Source organism: Osmerus mordax, chromosome 13 (genome assembly GCF_038355195.1).
Source record: "Osmerus mordax isolate fOsmMor3 chromosome 13, fOsmMor3.pri, whole genome shotgun sequence".
Classification (NCBI taxonomy): domain Eukaryota; kingdom Metazoa; phylum Chordata; class Actinopteri; order Osmeriformes; family Osmeridae; genus Osmerus; species Osmerus mordax.
This window is the reverse complement of record NC_090062.1, coordinates 9,780,898-9,798,932: the sequence shown is the minus strand read 5'-3', so window position 1 is coordinate 9,798,932 and position 18,035 is coordinate 9,780,898. Positions and strand designations below refer to the sequence as shown.

Below are 18,035 nucleotides of genomic sequence, written 5' to 3'. Positions count from 1 at the left end.
TGAATGTTTCTCTAGAGTGTTGTGTCAGTTACGGTCCAAAGCCTGGTGATGCCCTCCTCACAAGTGGATACATTTGTATTAATTTGGAATGATGTGTCTGTGCTATGGCAGGCTGTCTGCTGTTGGTTGATTTAATCCTGTAGTTACTTTGGGACAGAGCATACCAAACTTGCTTGTATTGGCTTTATCATTACAGCAAACCTTTATCAATGGCCTTAGTGTGGACGGAGCCCCTTCCATTTCAGAGGCTAGTCTGGCCAATCAGTGGGAGAGCTCCTTGGCGCATGAGAGGAGTGTGATGAATGAGTGTTTAGCATCATAAGCGTGAAGTCAGTGAGATGGAAGTGAAGAATGGAATGAACACCAGAAAAACCTTTTTACCTCCTGAGAATTCTATATTTTTGTGGACTGATATGTACCACTGATTACACATTCTAGTTACTTTTCTTCTTGAAGTAGATGATGCTTTACCGTAGAGTAGCAAAATAAGTTTAGCACTTGTCTGTCAGATTAGTTTTGTTATGTCGATCCCAGCCATTATGCAGCGGTGACTCGTGCTATCATCCAAAGAGTTGTTTTGCTTCCTCAGTTTTTCTTAGATCTCTCAGTTGGTGTCTGGGACGAGGGACAGTGAGGTCCTGTCCTAGCAGACCAGCTGAGGAGCTGCTTCCTAAACAAAGCCTTGCACATTTGTGCCACTTTCTGTGACTACACTAGAGATGCAGGTTGTCTCAGAAATGGCCCCCTGGATTTGGGGGGCTTCATGATTTAAGTGACAATTAATATTAATCAATTCCATGCTCACAAATCAGTTCAGTCCTGTGGGTGGTTTTCTTCCAAGATCTTTACTGATGCATTCAGGTGTATGTACATTGTAGGTGAAAATGATATGCAGAGATATATAAATATTTAATCCTGATTCTCACCAAACGTTGCATCAGTATTTTCAATCAGAGGACTACAAGCCTATAGGACAAGACGACACGGCATGATGAGCGACACAATCAGTTTCACTTTGTTTTGAAAAGCAAACAATATAAACCAAAGAATATGAGGTCATCGTTGCATATTGGAGATCAGTCTAAATGCTAAATCTTTGCATGATATTTTGTCAATTTTCAAAGGTTCGAAAAAGCTTTATCTCATTTTGTGTTGTATTACTGCCTAATAATTGTGTGTCTGATAGACTGCTAAACAAGATGAGTGGTGCATTGTTAGTGCTCGTAAATATTCATTTGTTATCGAATCAAAACCTGACAGATTTTTCTACATAATTTTGTACCTTCTCTCACTGGAGGAGAGATATATATTATTATCATTATTGAATTCCAGTCACATGAGAAAGTACTAACTGAATTTTGATTTTACCTAGATGCCTAAACTGTAAATGTCGGATAAGAATGTGAAATACACTTTGAATTGTTGTAGATGAACATAAACCTGAAAAACTGTGTTAAAATTGTCAAAGTTCATATTGTATATGGAATAATTTAGTTGTTTTTGCTTTCTTATTTGCAAGTATTATTGCCCTGCATTGTGACTACACCCGGGAACTGCAACACAAGTCTCCTATGACAACAAGCTGGAATATACCTCATTGTGATAGCTGACTGTTGTTTTATATAGGCTCAGTAATGTTGGCCTTGGCTGAATGTTTAAGAAAGGAGGGATATGTTCTACAGGCCCATCTGTCTGGTGATTGGTACTCCAGCCTGTTGTAGCTGAGATGGAGGCAGTCCCCTGGGTTGTAGGGAGTCAGAATTCCACATGACAGGTTCTGGATGCAGAACCTGCAGAACCCTACTGTGTTTCTTTACGTTTCAAGAGTTGTTTTCTCCTGTGTTGTGTTCCTTGATGAACATATGTATTCAAAGGGACGGGCTCAGTGTTGACATGTGCACTGAGTCCAGCCCTCTAGCCCACCTGGGTTCTCTAAGGCAGCCTGACTTCAGCTGCAGTAGGGTGGGGTGCGGAGGGTCATTTACAATTAACTCAGGGAACCCAACGCTGCTCCAACCTTTATCTGAAGACAGGCATATGCCTGGAAGATTGAATGTACCTTATGTAATTATTTTTCCTGTAATGTTTTGTTATTTTTTTTCTCAGTTTGCTCTTTGTCTTTTATCACAATGATCTACAGCTACAACAATATTCATGCCAAAAAATGTTATACTTGTCCAATTGAAGTTTAAAATAATTCTAAAATAGTGAATAATCATTAAAGTGGTTGATTACAAGTTTAAATAAAAATGAAAATGTCCTGCAGGATGATGATTAATGTGTCTGTTAAGTCATCAACATTGGTCCATAAATGTCTGCATGTTCATCAGGGTATGTTCAACATGCAGGACATGTTCTTCACTAACAATGATTCCTTTGAGGCCTTATCCTGTCCAACTCAGCCCAGCTGTATCGCCCATTATTACAGTTAATCCATCTGGCGATTCTGCACTAGCAGAGGTGAATACATGTTCATGAGTGGGAAAGGTCATTATATTGATTTCACACTCAGAGCATGGGACAACAGGTTTTATGATGATCAATCGTCACTACATAAAGGCTTGCTGTGTGGAAAAAATATTCCCATAAAGAACCAGTTATAGCCTATACACACATTAATTTTACGTGACACGTGACCAACCTGTAGTTATTATCATCAAAAGTAAATTAGTGCATATTAAAACACAGTAAATATGACCACCTCTGTGACCCTACACGTGAACAATGAAAAAAGATTAGTTTAGCGTAAGCGTGACATCACACACTGACTTCCTCTTCAAGCTGGAGTTATTAGCTTCTGCCCCCTACAGTCGCTGTGTTATATCAGCGTTTCATCATCACACCGTCTCCACGGCACATCTGACACCGCCGTGGCGCAGACACACTCACATGCCAACATGGAGGGGTATCTTTCCTGCCACATTAAGGTTACGTTTGGGGGGAAATAAGAACAACCAAGTATACCGCTTCGGCACTCACAACTCGTGATCAAATGATTCGCATATAGCCGCTGTTTTCACTATTCACCGCGTGACACACCGCATCTCAAAGTTGAATTTATCCGCTCCTCCCAAACTTTGCCAGCTATTGCAGCTTTCCTCGTCACACGGATAGCCGTGATTGCTGTTGGGGGGAAAGAGCGGTGGACTACTGTCACCTTTTAGAGTATTAAAGCGACATCATATCTTGACATTTTTGCTCGTTTAAGTCATGTATGGATTTCGGTAATGTCAACAGAACAGGATAAAGATACATTCTCAATCAAAAGGCACCGAGGTAACGTCCGATTTCAGCATTTTCACTGCCCGTGCGTGGTGTGTTGCAGCCTGTCTGTAGGGGCATGATACGCCACTCTTAAGTCTCGACCATAATTACGAATATGAAGGAGCAGGTCGGCCTCAAGGCCTTTGAAGTACTGAATGAAACAAATGTGTTGTCAATTTTAGCGTTCTAAACGCGATCGACAGTGTTCTGTGGTTTTTTGTTTTCCTTAGAGAAGTGTCTTTCGACAAACTTTCTCTCTGTCAGAATCTGTTTGCATTAGAACTGCCACGAACTTTTACAGTCAGCTGACATTTTTATTGATCGATTGTTGTCAGCTAATAGAAGTCAGTGATGCCAATGTGCTTGCAATCAAACAGGCTATGTTTGATTGTTACATGAACAACTCTTTATTAGACAAGACGTACATATCTTGTATTGAAGAAGCACAATATGATACCCAGTAGCAATATCATTATTTTGTATAAGCCTGAACACACCTCAACAGCCGCCTTCATACTGATTGTCTGATTATATAGTAGGCTATACCACTGCCACTACACTGAGCGTTATGAAACACATTATAGGCTACTTTTGCAAACTTTATTCATTTAACTGACGCTTGTATCCAAAGTTTAAGGATTTGGACTATTTGTACAAATGGTGTGTACAGAAATTACAGCTGATGAATGATCAGAAGTGCATAGGCTAGTTCTACAGAATTTTGGTGGTCAGAGTCAAGATATGGTCAGTTTTTACTAGCCACAGTGCAAACTAACCATAGCTCAGCTGTCTGCCACCATAAAAACAAAAACAAATAATGAATAGGCTTGGCCTCCAGTGCTCAATCTCAGTTGCTAAAATATAATACAACAATGGCATCTGGATTACACCTTGTATGGTGAACAAAAAGGATAATATTACACATGATCTGCAATTATCATAATTGTAGTTTTACGATAAGATTTGCATATTCGGATGTTAAACTTGATTGCACATGTTCTTCCAGGTGGAGATGGTGGACTTGAAGGGTTAGGAGGGCCAAGTGTGCTGCTCGGGAGTCCAGACAAGAAAAAATGCAAGTCTCAGGTACAGTGAGAATACACACATGCAGAACAACAATCTGGGGTCTTGGCTAAGTGAAGAATGAACCACATCATACCAGAGGAAAAATTTATTTATCTTATTATCTGTATTGCATCAGTGCACCTAGCTAATACATTCTCTGTATATCAGCAGACTCCCTCCTTCTCCACTCTGACTGAGTATGCTCCGCCCCCAAACCCCAGCACAGACCACTTAGTGGCAGCCAATCCTTTTGATGACAGCTACTCTCCTTCCTTCAAGCCTCTGTCAGTGGGGAACCCATATTTCAGCCCCTCACAGTACCCTGGCCTGGGGAGCTATGGCCCCCCCAGGACGGCCCCTGTCATGTCTGGAAGGATGGTGTCTCCTTACAACGGGCCGTACCCAGTGCGGAGCCAGCTGCACCCGTTCCTCCAGAACCAAGCAGGCTTCAGTCGTCCTCCAGGATTCACTTATGGGCACCAGGAAAATCCTACTTTCAGAAACCAGTCTCTGTTCAGCATCAAGTACAACAACATGTCTCTTCCACCCAATCATCTTGCGCGACCAGGCCTGGGAGACACCATAAACCAAGTGCCTCTGCATTATGTGGTCCACACTCCTCCTCCAGAACATATGGGTCCCAGTTCGGGCCCTGAGACCCATCCCAGTAGGAATCCTCCACCCAGAACCAACGCAGATTCCTGTCAGGGCCTCACACACCAGGAGAACAGCTTCTCTCTGTCCAACACCACCAAACCTAAATCAGAAATGGGGGATGCGTCCAGCAGAAAGACATCCCAGAACACATCTCCACGGAAACCCATCCAAGTCTCAGAGGAGGTAAGTTGCAGGGACAGCGAACTCAGGTCCAGGAACAGAGGCTCTGCAGCTGGTCAGGAAGTCAAAGGTCAGAAGCTCAATGGCATCGCCCAGGCAGGTAACCCTGGAAACCCCAGTGACCTTGGTAACAATGCCCTGAAGAAGTCTCCTCAGACAGGCCAGACCATGGAGCAATCCCAGCTAGAGAAGAACATAGCTGGCTGTGGTGGTGGTGGAAGAGGAATGAGAGGTGATGGAGGCGAGGGAGCAGGTAGTGGGAATGGAAGTGGAGGAAGAGCCAAACATAAGACTGGAATGCATCCCAACAGATCTAGCCTCTCATCAGCAGAACCTGTGTATCCGTGTGGAATCTGCTTGATTGAAGTAAATGATGACCAGGAAGCAATCATGTGTGAAGCCTTATGCCAGAAATGGTTCCACAGGGTTTGCACTGGGATGACTGAGACAGCCTACAACCTGCTGACAGCTGAAGCCTGGGCTGTGTGGGGCTGCGACTCCTGCATGAAGGACAAGGGCGCTCTGCTCCTCAGAACCAAGGAGCACACAGTGCCAGTCAGTACTGAGGGGTAGTGCTGCAGGTTTCTGACAGTACTGGGGGGTGGGGCTGTAGATGGACTAGGATTTTTACTCTTTGACTTGGCTTCTGTTATACATATGTTGTTGGAGATATTGAATATCTACTTCGTTTTTCTTTCGGCATTTTATATTATTTTGGAAGACGTAGCAATATTGTCCCATGCTTCGGCAAATGCGCAAGCTTGATATTTTTCGCTACTGTAATCTTTATTCCCTTTAATTAGGGGGGTTTATGTCATGCTTCTATGTCATTGTTTTACTCTTCTTTTAAGTATTGCAAACTGAAGTATTACAAACTTGTGATCCCTTACAATATTTTAGTCTTCCCCAGTAATGAAAAGGTCCATCTAAGCTCGCTGAAAATGTCATTTCAGAATAACAACTGTAAACTGTATTAAACCTGACATTGTCTTTAAAATGTATATCTGAGGTACTTTTATCCTTGCACCTGTAACTTTATTCGTTGACTAGAAATGTTGGATTACGGCATAACTGCTGTTATTGAATGTATTTGGGGCCTTGATGAAGTTATTATCCAGATACAGTTTATTCAAATGAATATGCATAAAGAGTATATTTTTAACAAAGGTTTTTACATGATGTGCACTTTGCTTCATATTTCATTCTTTATTGTGTGAACAAGTTTATTTTTCAATTATTTCAGATTGTTGGACCTATATTCCCTTATTGGAAATACATGATTGATGCTGAAATGACAAGTGTTTTGTATGCAAGTCAATTAATTTAGAAATTGTTTTAAAATCAAGTTTATTTTTTGTTAGTCCTACCCACTTTTTGAGGTCAATGGAAATATTGGTAGGCCTATTTGTCAAGTACAGCTCATGGTTATTTTTTTCTGTGTCTAACTACTGTTAGTATACCACAAATTGTAATTTGGTGAATTGTTGATCAAATAAATGTTCCTAAATTGGAATTGGGGTATAAACATAAATTGCATCAATGAGCTACATGTTTCTAATTATTTCAAGTTATTTCAGATTGAGTCAGTTTGTATCGAGGCCATCCTAGAATGTCCCATTGTGAAATTAACTTCTCAATACGTTTTCAAATATGTATATTATATTATATATATAAAAAATGTAACGACTCGTGCTCTAAGTAGAGCATATTAGATTTCATTACTTTAGTTGTACATAAACATAGTTAAGTCAACTTTAGCGCCAAAACTATCCCATAGCAACCGACTTTGTGTTGTAGTTACTAAACACACCGTTCTGTCTGCCTGCCAGTGGTCCTGTAATCAGAGCTATATTGCTACCAAGCTAATGTTTACTTATTAAAAATGCCTTTAGTCGTCAAAGACCACACATGGACACAGACAGAATCGATGGTTTACATAAATGTACCACTAAAAGGAGTGAAGGCTGGGAAAGTAGACATATTTTCCACTGACGAATACCTAAAGGTAAGGTTGGTAAGTCATAGCCAGCTAGCTGTAGTGCTAACTTCTGGAAGTAACTGGCTGATAAATAAATTACCTGTATTTGCAGGTGCATTTCCCCCCGTTTCTGTTCGAAGCCTTCCTCTTTGAGCCTATAAATGACGACAAAAGCTCAGCAAAAATTGGAAATGGAGTTGCAGTTTTCACATTGCAGAAGAAAACTGAGAGATTGTGGGAGAACCTCATCAGGGAAAATAGTAAGCAATTCGAAAAAAAAAATAGCAAAAAAAAAAAATGACTAAATGTACATTCAGCAAAATCCAAACATTTACTGGCAATTATTATGATTATAGGCTACTATTTCTCCACATAGCACACAATGTCTGAGCATGTATGTTTTTTCTGTGTGTGTGTCTTTGTGCCAGATGACAAACATAAATTAAAGGAGATCAGGGAAAGGGCACAGTTGAAAGTTCAAGAAAAACTGGCTTCTGATTCCAAAGCGAGGGCGATAAAAACACAAGAGGAAAGAAAGTATGCTTTGGAGACCATGATGAGGGTGGGTCATTTACATCGCTTCTTCTATCAATTATTCTGTTATAGCATTTAGTGACTTTATCCAGAAGAGCATGTTGTTTGATACTTTTTTATTCAGCTTGAGGAAGAGGAAAGGGCTGGGATCCAGAAGATGAAAGATGATGAACGTGAGAAGGCCACAGCAGAGCTAGAAGCATGGAAACAGAAACACAAGCAAAAAGCTGTGGAGGACACCAGTTTAAAACTTTTAAGAGCAAACAAAACAGAAATCAAAGAAATTAACAGACAGACCACTGCAGGAAAGGTACAGGTCAAGAAAGGTAAATTAAACTTTCCAATGGTATCATCACATCATACCATCAGCAGACAATGTTTTTGTGAGATCATGTTCACATGTTCTCTCATATAGATCGGAAAGACACTTATCAAACAAACAAGAAATTTGAAATGGATCTACCTGCCCCAAGAACCACAGGCAACATCAAAATCACCTTCACCCCTCGAGTATTCCCTACCGCTCTGAGGGAATCAAGAGTTCCAGAAGAGGAACAGGTACAATAAATTTTACAATAGATTCTATTTTCAAATGTGTTTCATTGGAATTTGGCCAACAGGACAGTTTTTCCCATGTTGTTGTATCTATTGAAATGTGTGTTTTGAGAGTAGTGGCTACAGAAGCAGGCTGAGGCCAGGCGGGCGCTCAGCGCCGACCTGGCAGAGATGAGGGATCTGACGGACGAGGAGAAGAAGCCTGACTGGCTTAAGGAGAAAGGAGAGTAAGTAGTGTACTCTGCTAACAAAGCACATTTTTAAATCTTCAACACCTTTTTCTTAACATAGAAAAATGCTCTTTGTTTTCTAGCAAATTATTTGCTACTGGAAACTACCAGGCTGCGGTCAACGCCTACAACCTCGCCATCCAGCTAAACCCCCGGATCCCTGCCTTGTTCTCCAATCGTGCTGCTTGTCACCTGAAGATAAGAAACCTGCACAAAGCAATTGAGGATTCATCTCGGGTCAATACTTATATATTGTACATCTTCCAAATTGAGTGTACTAAATATAATTTAAAAAACATTTCATACTGTAAATTATTATTTGTATTATTTAGTACATATTCTGGTTATATTAAGACACATTTTCCTAGAAACATTGTGTGATGCATCCCCTCCACACTCACTCTGCAGGCTCTTGATCTGCTGACACCCCCAGTGGAGGACAACGCAGCCGCCAGGCTGAAGGCCCACGTCAGAAGGGGCACAGCCTTCTGTGAACTGGAGCTGTATGCAGAAGGTCTGTTCCATAATATCCTGTCTCCTGAATACTGCATTCTCCTTTTAAACTCATAGCATTGGCTTTAGACATCACTGAACACAAACACATGATGGCAAAATAGACTGAATTCATAAATAGCCTAACACTTTACTGACCTCTATTGGTGAAAGTAAAAAGAAAGATGTCAGAAAATGTAGCAGCCCATTTGAACTGCTTCCCATCTTATTTTCTCTTCAACTCCTCATGCAGGTCTTCTGGATTACCAGGCTGCTTTGAAGATCCACCCTAACAATGAAGCTCTTTTAGCAGATACACATAAGATCAGACAGGTTATTCAAGGTACTGCCCTCCACACTGAGTAGAGAAATCCACATATCTGCATTTTTGTAAATCCACAGACATGTGCGTATTGTTGGAAATGTTAATTGTATTTTTATCTAGATACAATTTGAAATATGTATTGTGGTGTAATAAACTTATAATACAATGCAATTATTATTATTATTTTCAGTTATATAGTATTAAGAGAAAATACAGCACAAATAAGATGGTCTGCTTTTACTTTTTAATACTATGCCACCAAGTATTATTCATGGGTGAAAAGTCACACGTCTTAATAACATCACTACAACAGTAACATATCAGATAGTGTTCTGCAAATGAAGGCAGTCACACTCGGCTTCTGTCCAAACTTGTATTGAAGGAGTTGTCCCGGTAGGTGCCACATTTACCAAGTTCCCTTGAGAATCTCTGAGACATAGGATGGTAGGTGCAGGGTGATGTTTCAAACGTCGGAGGAATTACACCATAATCATTCGAAGTGGTCTTGTAAAGGGGGCTTTGAGGTTTTGCCCATGGCACGCTAGGCGTTTCTGTTTTCCCTGGGGTCATCATACACGAGAAGACGGGGTTTCCTGGATTTGCGGGTGCCAGGTTTGGTTGCTGTTGTCCATTGGAGGCTGACATCTCTCCGGCTGATGCAGTTCCCCTGAAATACAAAGTCGTCGTCAATACTTCCTAATTAATATTAAAGTGAATTAATTCCCCACACATTATTTGTAATATTGCTGACAGACAATATGTTTAATATCTACCTTGCTAGATGTTACACTGGGATATGAGAACCTAGGAAAGAAGTTACACTAGACAGACTTGATCTTTGTTTTGGTTACCTTAGCGACCGTCATAGTAACGAATTTGGTGCCCTAAAAGCCAGTTGTTCAGAGCCATTGAAAAAGCGTTGCTCTGGTGTTGTTGTGTTATGTTATGTTGTGTTTTACATGATGTACATGTATTGCAATACCTAGAATAAATGTAATCGATCGTCATCGATTTCAAGACATGTTCTACTTTTCTATAAGTAACTAGTCTACTTGCCCTTTTAGTTTTCCATTAGGCACCCCTGGTACCTGTAGCAGAAAACTTTTTTTTTTGTATAACCTCCGTCGATGGTCCAAGAAAGAGCCAGAGATTAAAAAAAATAATCTTTATTTCAGTTTAAACGTCATGATTTCGCGTACGCGTAAGGAAGGGGGAACAGGGCAGGGAAACTGAATTCTTCGGAACACCGGAAGTCAAAACTCGCGCCTCCCGTAGTGGTGTGGTTTGTTGTTGTTGTTACTAGCTAGTTACAAGCCACGGAAGGAGGGCGGCTCTTTAACTACAGTATCAAACAGTAGCTTACTTTAGTGATTCATAATTTCTGACTTGGAAATCGAAGAGCATATCTGGTAATTATATTAACGAACAGAAGATGCCGTTAGTTTCGAAGTGAATAATTATTTAGACTTGCCAGGCAGGAGTCTATTTAACAATCGTGTGGAGCCATCTTTTGCTATATATTAGCATGTCCTTTTTTGATCGAGTGTAGAGTATTTTATCTTGGCTAACTGGCTGGCTGACATCATGTCACAATCGTTTTTCTATTACAGTATGGTAGATGCATGACAACAGCCGGGCAAAGACGGTCTGTTTAGTAACGCTGTGATCGAGAACATCATCGTTCTGTCTCTGCATCCAGGGAGAGAGTGTATGTCGGTCGTAACGGTACACAGCCTTCAAGATTTTAAGCGAGGGTGTAGGCCTGTTTTTGCGATATTGCAAACTGTCAAGTGGAATCTTGAGAGATGTCTCCAGCTTAGAACATATGGTGGTCTCAATTTTAACCAGAACACATACACAGTACGGTCCATGTAAATTATCCCGACATAGAATGGGTCAGCATTACATTTCCAAGTGAACACTTGAGATGGGTCTACTGAAAAGTACTGTTGACTGTCTTATCTCAGATCTTATAAAACATTAACAGATCCATTTGGTAATGATAAATTGTGAATTCAAATGTTAGTGTCATGCTCATTTGTAAACTGTTTCAGAAAAACAAAGCTCCTTTGCACCCTGCTGGCAGGAGGATGTCGGAGAGCTCCAGTGATACCGAGTCCTCCTGTGGTTGGACTATCATTAGTAATGAGGTGAGACGTTGTTTGGTACCTACCAGTCTTTTATTGAGTCTCCATCACCCTGTGTGGCACTATTAGGATCCTATACCCAGACCTATGAATGTTCAAAATTGACTCACAGACATAATAACAATACAGACATCTAAAGTAGTTAGAAACTGTCCAGATACAGAGTTAAAGGCTGTGTTTTGTTTACAAGGGTTCAGATATAGAGACCCTGGGAACAGAGAATGGTCTGGAATGCGTGGCGGATCTCCCAGAATGCATTGCAGTGCAACAGGACCAGCATGCTTCTTTCTCTGGTAGGAGGGAGGACCACAAGCCCCATTATAGCTGTAGGGTGCTGTCCACAGAATAAGTTATATAAATGTTGAAATAACAACATTTTGTGTGTGTTTTCTTACTCAAATAACAACAATGCAATATTATGGTGTTTTGCATTGGGCCTTCATATTAAAATTTCAAATCTTTCAGAATTACAATGTTAAAAAGTTTTCCATGTTTTTCAGCCGAAGGATCTGACAATAGACCTGAGTCATCACATGATGCCACCCTGAAGGAAGAAATCTTAGATGAGACTCTGAGTGCCTCTGAGGTTAGAGGAGAAAACAACAAATACATTTCACTTGTTGCTTGTGTCTGAATCCCCATGCTGCCATTTTACCACTGTCCCTATGCCAACCATCTGGACCATATCTCCGGCAGGTTGCGGGTGAGGTGGCGGGGGATGAGCATGTGACCCTGTGCTCCTCCAGCGACCACTCAGACATCGTGACTCTTGGGGACATGAGGGAGGCAGAACTGGGCCCCTGGGAGGAGCAGGCTGAGTTGGAGGAGGAAAAGGAGGCCACTGGCGGGGAAGACTCTTACCTGGGGACCTCCTCCAGCAGCCAGTACACCTTCAGCACAGCAGAGACTGGTAAGGCAGCCCTACACAGCCCAGCACGTACACCACCTCAGCACAAAGAATAAAACAAACATCAACCACTTCCTCTTTCCCCTCCCTGCTCCTAAAGCAGTCCTGGTGCTCAGCTCCTGGAAGCTTCCACAAACTCTCTGGGACTTTGGCTGCCATCTGAAAGGCCAGCTGTCTGGCAGCCGCTCCCTCTCAGGTCGTCTCATCCAGAGTGATAGTGTGAATATGATAGCGTGCTTGCCTTGCTCGATACAGCGCAGGCCGAACCCAGATAAGCTGCTTTCAGTTGAGGATGTAAACAAGTTTGGCCTCTTTTGCAAGCGTCTGTTAATATGTAGAACAAAATGCTTGTGTGGTATTTCAGCTTGCTGCGTGTGGTGTGTGTGTGTCTTTAACAGCTTGTAATCCTCTAGAAGCTAGTCTCTGGTTTGTCCTGCTAGTGGAGGAACAACCAGAGGCCTCCTTACTGTAGATGACAGAGGCAGCTAGTTTAGAGATCCCTTTCTCCTGGATGTACCCTGTTTATTAGCTTTGTTTGGGTGTCTGTCAGGCTGTGGATGTTGTGGGCCCAGCCCTGGGGTCTTGGTGTGTCCCTGTAGCCCAAACTAAACCTGATACTCAGGACTTGTTTACTTCTCTCAATTTGTTGCTTCTATTACAAAACAGATTTCTTAATCAGATTTTTCAATCAGTCTCATTTGATTTAAGATAATGAGCAGATTGAAATAGATTTAAAAACTGACGAGGAAAAAGGAGCTTGGAACCCCCTATGTTTGTGTTCAAGTTTAACACTTTTGGCAAAGTGTAAGCACAATTTAAACTGTTAGCATCACTGAACATGATAAACCTTTTAACAACAGATATTTAATTCTAAGGGTTTTGTTTGCAAACCAGGAAAACATGTTGAACCTGCTTTGGCAATGTTTTTTGCACATAGACTGATTGTTTACACACACACACACACAGTTTTACTACTTATAAAGAACTAATAAATCTGGGTATTTGTGTGCAGTGTTTCCAGTAGAGCAGCCTACAGCAGGAGCCTCCAGCAGCAGTGAGGACGAGGCTGTGGATCAGGTGACCCCCCTGGTGAGGAGGCGCAGGGTGAGGAGGAGCACCACCAGCTCCACAGCTGAGCCAGAGGAGGAGCAGGAGTCGGGCCACAGTGAGAGAGAGGAGGTTCCTGAGGTGCACCAAGAGGAGCTGCAGGAGCCACTGGTTACTCCTCCTGCTCCGGGTCATGTCAGCGGCACCCTCAACAAGTGCATCCTGTTGGCTCTGGTCATCGCCATCAGTATGGGCTTCGGACACTTCTATGGTGAGGTGCTGGTGGGGGAAATAAAATGTCAATCAGGATATTTTATTATTGTTTTGACCTCTTTCTGTTGATCTAATCTGCTGATTGTGTTCCCCAGGCCAGTTTGAAGGTACTGTATGCACAGACAGACGGTATTTGTCAACCTGTTTGGCCAGTTTACTTCTGTGTTTTGAATAGCATGACCTGTGTGGTGATAGAAATTTGGGCATGTGCTACCGCTGCCATGGTGTTGAATGTTTAGTACATACTCTAGGTATAGAGGGATGAAAGAAAATGTGAATTGACCCCACCCCTATTAGAGTGTATATGAGTGGACAAACACCATACTGTGTCCAGACTGTGGTTTTCGTATCTTTGTGGTTTGTGTTTGCGTGTCACTACTTTCACACCACAATATCGGGAGTTCCAAACATGTATCCCTAAAATTCTGGAAACTTATCCCGGGAATTCTGGAATCAGAGGGGCCTTTCCCCAATCTCCCAAAGTATGCTCAGTTATACCATGTTGGTGAGTCATACAAGGTTGATGAGTCATACCAGGTTGTGTTGAAATGTGTAAAGTGAAGGTGAAACTAATTGGGTCTGCATGGGCAGTCATATGGGAACCCACACGACATACATACTCATCCCACTACTGCACATGTGTCCTGTACTGTATATGTGCTATAATGATGGACAGATCTTAGATCCATCCTAACTGAAAGTTTTGAATGTCCCAACTAGGCACGGTGCAGACTCAGGAGAGGCAGAAGATAGTGGAGAAGATCAGGGGGGGGGATCTTGGCGATCCCAGAGATCTGCCTCCTCAGTGTTCCAGAGGACAGCCAACTGTCATCAAGGTCTGTGAGGAGCTCTTTCATGACTCAACAACACTGACTAACACTCTCTACTCTCTGGGGATATAACTTCTATTATTTATTTTGCCTATTTTCCTTTCTTGGTTTTGGTGAACTTTGTTTCAGCTGTAGCATGGTCCTCCTGTGTTTTGACTGAACTCTGAATACTGACATCAGTCCTCCATGAAATGCCATTATAAATTATGGAGCTTCTGTTTGATCTGTGTCTGTATATCAAACATGCAGCAAAGATGAAAAACGTCTTTCACTCTTCCTTTTTTCCGTAAAAATTAAATCATGATTTGATCAAGAATATGCTGGTGCAGGTAATGAGGTGCACTGTTGTTCAACCTAGGAGTCAGCTTGAAACTAAACCACAACCACCGGGTCAGGTTTACTTTAATGACAACCAGGAAATGGTGAGGTGTTTTGTGGCCGCGTGTCAGCTGACGTCTGCAGGCCTGGCAGGTCAAAGCTTCATGCTAAGGTGTCAGGGATTGTCTCACGTTGGTGCTGCTGTTTCCACACGTTTAGGAAGTGGTTGAGAATCTGAGAGGACACCTACAGAAGGACACGGTGCAGAGCCTCACACACATTATGGATGAAATTACTAAAGAGAACCAGGAGCTAAGATTGAAACAGGCCCAGCTACAGGTAACATGCACACCCATCCCTGCCGCTCTCCTTAAGGTGATCAGATGAGGCTGGACTAAACATTTAAATAGTCAGACGCTGCAACAAAATTCACCATCAGATGATTTGTGTTTGTTTGTATTTATTTAATAGATCTTGTGTGTCATCTAAGGTCTTGACCGATGACTGATAGAAACACTTTTGTTTTTGTTGCATCTCACCTTATCTCAAGGTGCGTCAGCCACTCGAGGAATCTGTTCAAAGCCACCCAGTCGATAATGCTTGCCCCGACCATCTCTTTCCCCTCCCACCACCCCTTCTAGGCCCAGAAAGATGAGCTGGCATTGCAGCTGAAGCAGACTGCAATGGAAAGGACTAAGACTGAGTCCCAGCAGAAGCACCTGGCGGTGGAGAACCAGCTGCTGAAAAGCTCTCTGGAGCGAGAAGAGGAGTCCCTGTCCGCCCTGCAGGAGGAGCTGAGGAGCCTGCGCTCACAGATCCGGGGCCTGGAGGAGCGGGGTGCTGGGGCCGACTCCATCCTGTCTGAGAACCAGCGCCTGAAAGAGCACCTGGAGGAAGAGAGGCAGCGTGTGCTTAGCGTGCTGGGCCAGAGGGAGACCCTGATGGCCGAAGCTCACACCCTGAGGAAAGAGCTAGACAAGGAGCGGCGTGTGACGGAGCAGCTGAGGGCGGAGCTGGACCTGCTGAGCAGTGCTGCGGCAGGGGTGGGGGGGGACCCGGAGACAGAGGAGCTGCAGGCCCGTCTGGCAGAACTGGAGAAGAAGCTGAGCTTTGAGCAGCAGCGCTCAGACCTGTGGGAGAGGCTGTATGTAGAGACCAAAGATGACAAGGCCACAGGGGACAAGCAGGCCAAGGTGAAGAAGCCCAAAGAAGGCGTGATTGGGAAGGTGAAGGAGACGTTTGATGCGGTGAAGAACTCCACCAAGGAGTTTGTGCACCATCACAAAGAGCAGATAAAGAAAGCCAAAGAGGCCGTGAAGGAGAACCTGAGGAAGTTTTCTGATTCTGTCAAATCGACCTTCCGCCACTTCAAGGACTCGGCCACGCGCATCATGGACAAAACCCAGCGGCCTCATGACAGGAGGTTTCACGAGAGGAAGGATGCGAGGACAGAGAAGCAGCAGCAGGATCAGCAGCAGGAGCAGCACAAGCGCTCAGAGGGAGATTCCTGGCAGCACCGGGCCCACAAGCCTCTGCATAGTCACCCTCGTAAATCTACAGAGGACTCCTTCCAGGCCAACCGTAACACCCGCAAGTTTGGGGGCAAGGTCCAGGAGGAGCCTGACCAGGAGAACCAGAGAAGTGGGCCCAAAGGCTGTTCTGGAGTTTTTGACTGTGCCTACCAGGAGTCCATGAGCCTCTTCAACAAAGCCATGGACCCCATCAGAGCAGACGAGTTCAACCAGCTCCTCCACAGCTACCTCCAGCAGGAGGTTGACCACTTCCACCACTGGACGGAGCTGGAGAGCTTCATCAATAACTACTTTCACAACGGTGTGTTCATCCACGACCAGATGTTGTTCACTGACTTTGTGAGTGGTGTGGAGGACTACCTGGAAGACATGCAGGAGTACCACGGCCATGACGATGACACCTTCGAAGATCTGGATGAGTACATCTACAAGCACTTCTTTGGAGATACCTACTCACAGCGCTATGGGCCCAGGTGAGCTGCTGTTCTGACCCCAGGTCATGTGTGTTATATGTGCTGTGTTTGTAGTAGTGCAGTGAGGTGAAAAAAGTTTCTGTTTCTGAGCAGCAGGCCCTTTGAGGGGCCGGACCCACCCACGAAGGAGCAGCACAGGTCCAATCAGCAGCAGCGTAAGCAGCAGAGGTCCCGCCCCCGGCCACAGAGAGACAGGAAGTGGAGCAGAAGTGGACAGAACACAGACAGACACATGACTGATGTCAAAATTGAGCTGGGTCCCATGCCTTTTGATCCAAAATATTGAGAAGAACCTTAATTAGCTATTGATTAGTTTTTTAAATAATGGCTTAACCTGATACTGTTGTTGCAAATTCTACTCTGGATGCATTTGATGAAAAGCCTTTCTTTTTCTTTTATTGTGATTTTGCACAATGTTACTGCAGCTGGCTGTCCCTAGCTTCCTGTGCTGTGTAAAGCTATACTTACTAGGCTAGAAGCAGTAGTGATGTATCTGAACGCACAAAGAATTGCTGCATTGATTTCTAATTAAATTATTGTCTAAATATTTATAACTAGAGCAATTACATGGGAATACAGACAAATCTGTAGAGGGAAAAAACAAAAAACCTACTGTTGAGAATCTTCTTGAGAGATCTCTTTTAACAGTGAATAGCCTCTAAGAATGTGTTTAATGGTTTAACATTTTCATTGTCTAAATGATCTGCTGGAACAACATACATTGATTTAAAGCCTTTAAAAAATGACTCGCATTGCTGAGAAATCTTATGTCCTTGATAATAGTAATGATATTTGAAGCAGTAAAGCTTGTAAGGCAGTGAAACTACTGAGAGTTCTGCTTTGTTCGTGGTGTTTTGAATGATACAACATTCTAGTCCACCATAGCTAATGTTTGTCATGTTACCCTCGGTTATCTGCCTCTGATTTGTGGTGAGACGAAGTGCAGGTGTGTTATTGTTGGCTTTCCACGTAAAACGTTTGGTAGTTGAATTGTTCTGTAACATTCCAACTGTGTTTGAATGCAACGTATTACCTTTCATTTATAGATGTGCCGTTGAAAGAAATGCAGCTCCCAAATAAAATAAAAAATAAGAAGTTGACAAAGTTGACTCGTATTTTTATGGTCATGGAAAAATGGAGGTTGGATCAGGACTAGTCTGAACTGACCAATTCTAGGCTAGCCAGAGCACCAGTACCTAACAGTGCATTTTCTCATAATACTAGGGTT

At 42.9% G+C, this 18,035-nt stretch overlaps 3 protein-coding genes across 7 annotated transcripts; all 3 read left to right on the top strand.

Moving 5' to 3' along the window:
* Nucleotides 1-3,095: 3,095 nt before the first annotated feature.
* On the top strand, nt 3,096-5,850 carry pygo1 (pygopus family PHD finger 1). Its single transcript, XM_067249060.1, has 3 exons — nt 3,096-3,276; nt 4,271-4,350; nt 4,501-5,850. Exons 1-3 carry the CDS (start codon nt 3,228-3,230, stop codon nt 5,737-5,739), a joined length of 1,368 nt encoding a protein of 455 aa, XP_067105161.1. The 5' UTR covers nt 3,096-3,227; the 3' UTR covers nt 5,740-5,850.
* A 1,198-nt stretch (nt 5,851-7,048) lies between these two features.
* Nucleotides 7,049-9,321, top strand: dnaaf4 (dynein axonemal assembly factor 4). Its single transcript, XM_067249531.1, has 9 exons — nt 7,049-7,171; nt 7,257-7,404; nt 7,573-7,706; nt 7,803-8,004; nt 8,094-8,236; nt 8,351-8,460; nt 8,547-8,700; nt 8,872-8,977; nt 9,209-9,321. The coding sequence occupies exons 1-9, from the start codon at nt 7,049-7,051 to the stop codon at nt 9,319-9,321; spliced, it is 1,233 nt and encodes a 410-aa protein (XP_067105632.1).
* A 1,260-nt stretch (nt 9,322-10,581) lies between these two features.
* On the top strand, nt 10,582-17,911 carry ccpg1 (cell cycle progression 1). 5 transcript variants are annotated; one of them, XM_067249353.1, is made up of 11 exons: nt 10,582-10,689; nt 11,335-11,430; nt 11,618-11,720; nt 11,928-12,013; nt 12,124-12,337; nt 12,435-12,530; nt 13,347-13,652; nt 14,375-14,490; nt 15,022-15,141; nt 15,444-16,807; nt 16,901-17,911. In XM_067249353.1, the coding sequence occupies exons 2-11, from the start codon at nt 11,371-11,373 to the stop codon at nt 17,091-17,093; spliced, it is 2,658 nt and encodes an 885-aa protein (XP_067105454.1). In that variant the 5' UTR covers nt 10,582-10,689; nt 11,335-11,370; the 3' UTR covers nt 17,094-17,911. The 5 variants fall into 5 exon arrangements, with proteins under 5 accessions (XP_067105454.1, XP_067105456.1, XP_067105457.1 ...); XM_067249354.1 differs by having other exon boundaries at nt 10,609-10,689; nt 11,367-11,430; XM_067249355.1 differs by lacking the exon at nt 12,435-12,530.
* Nucleotides 17,912-18,035: the final 124 nt, after the last annotated feature.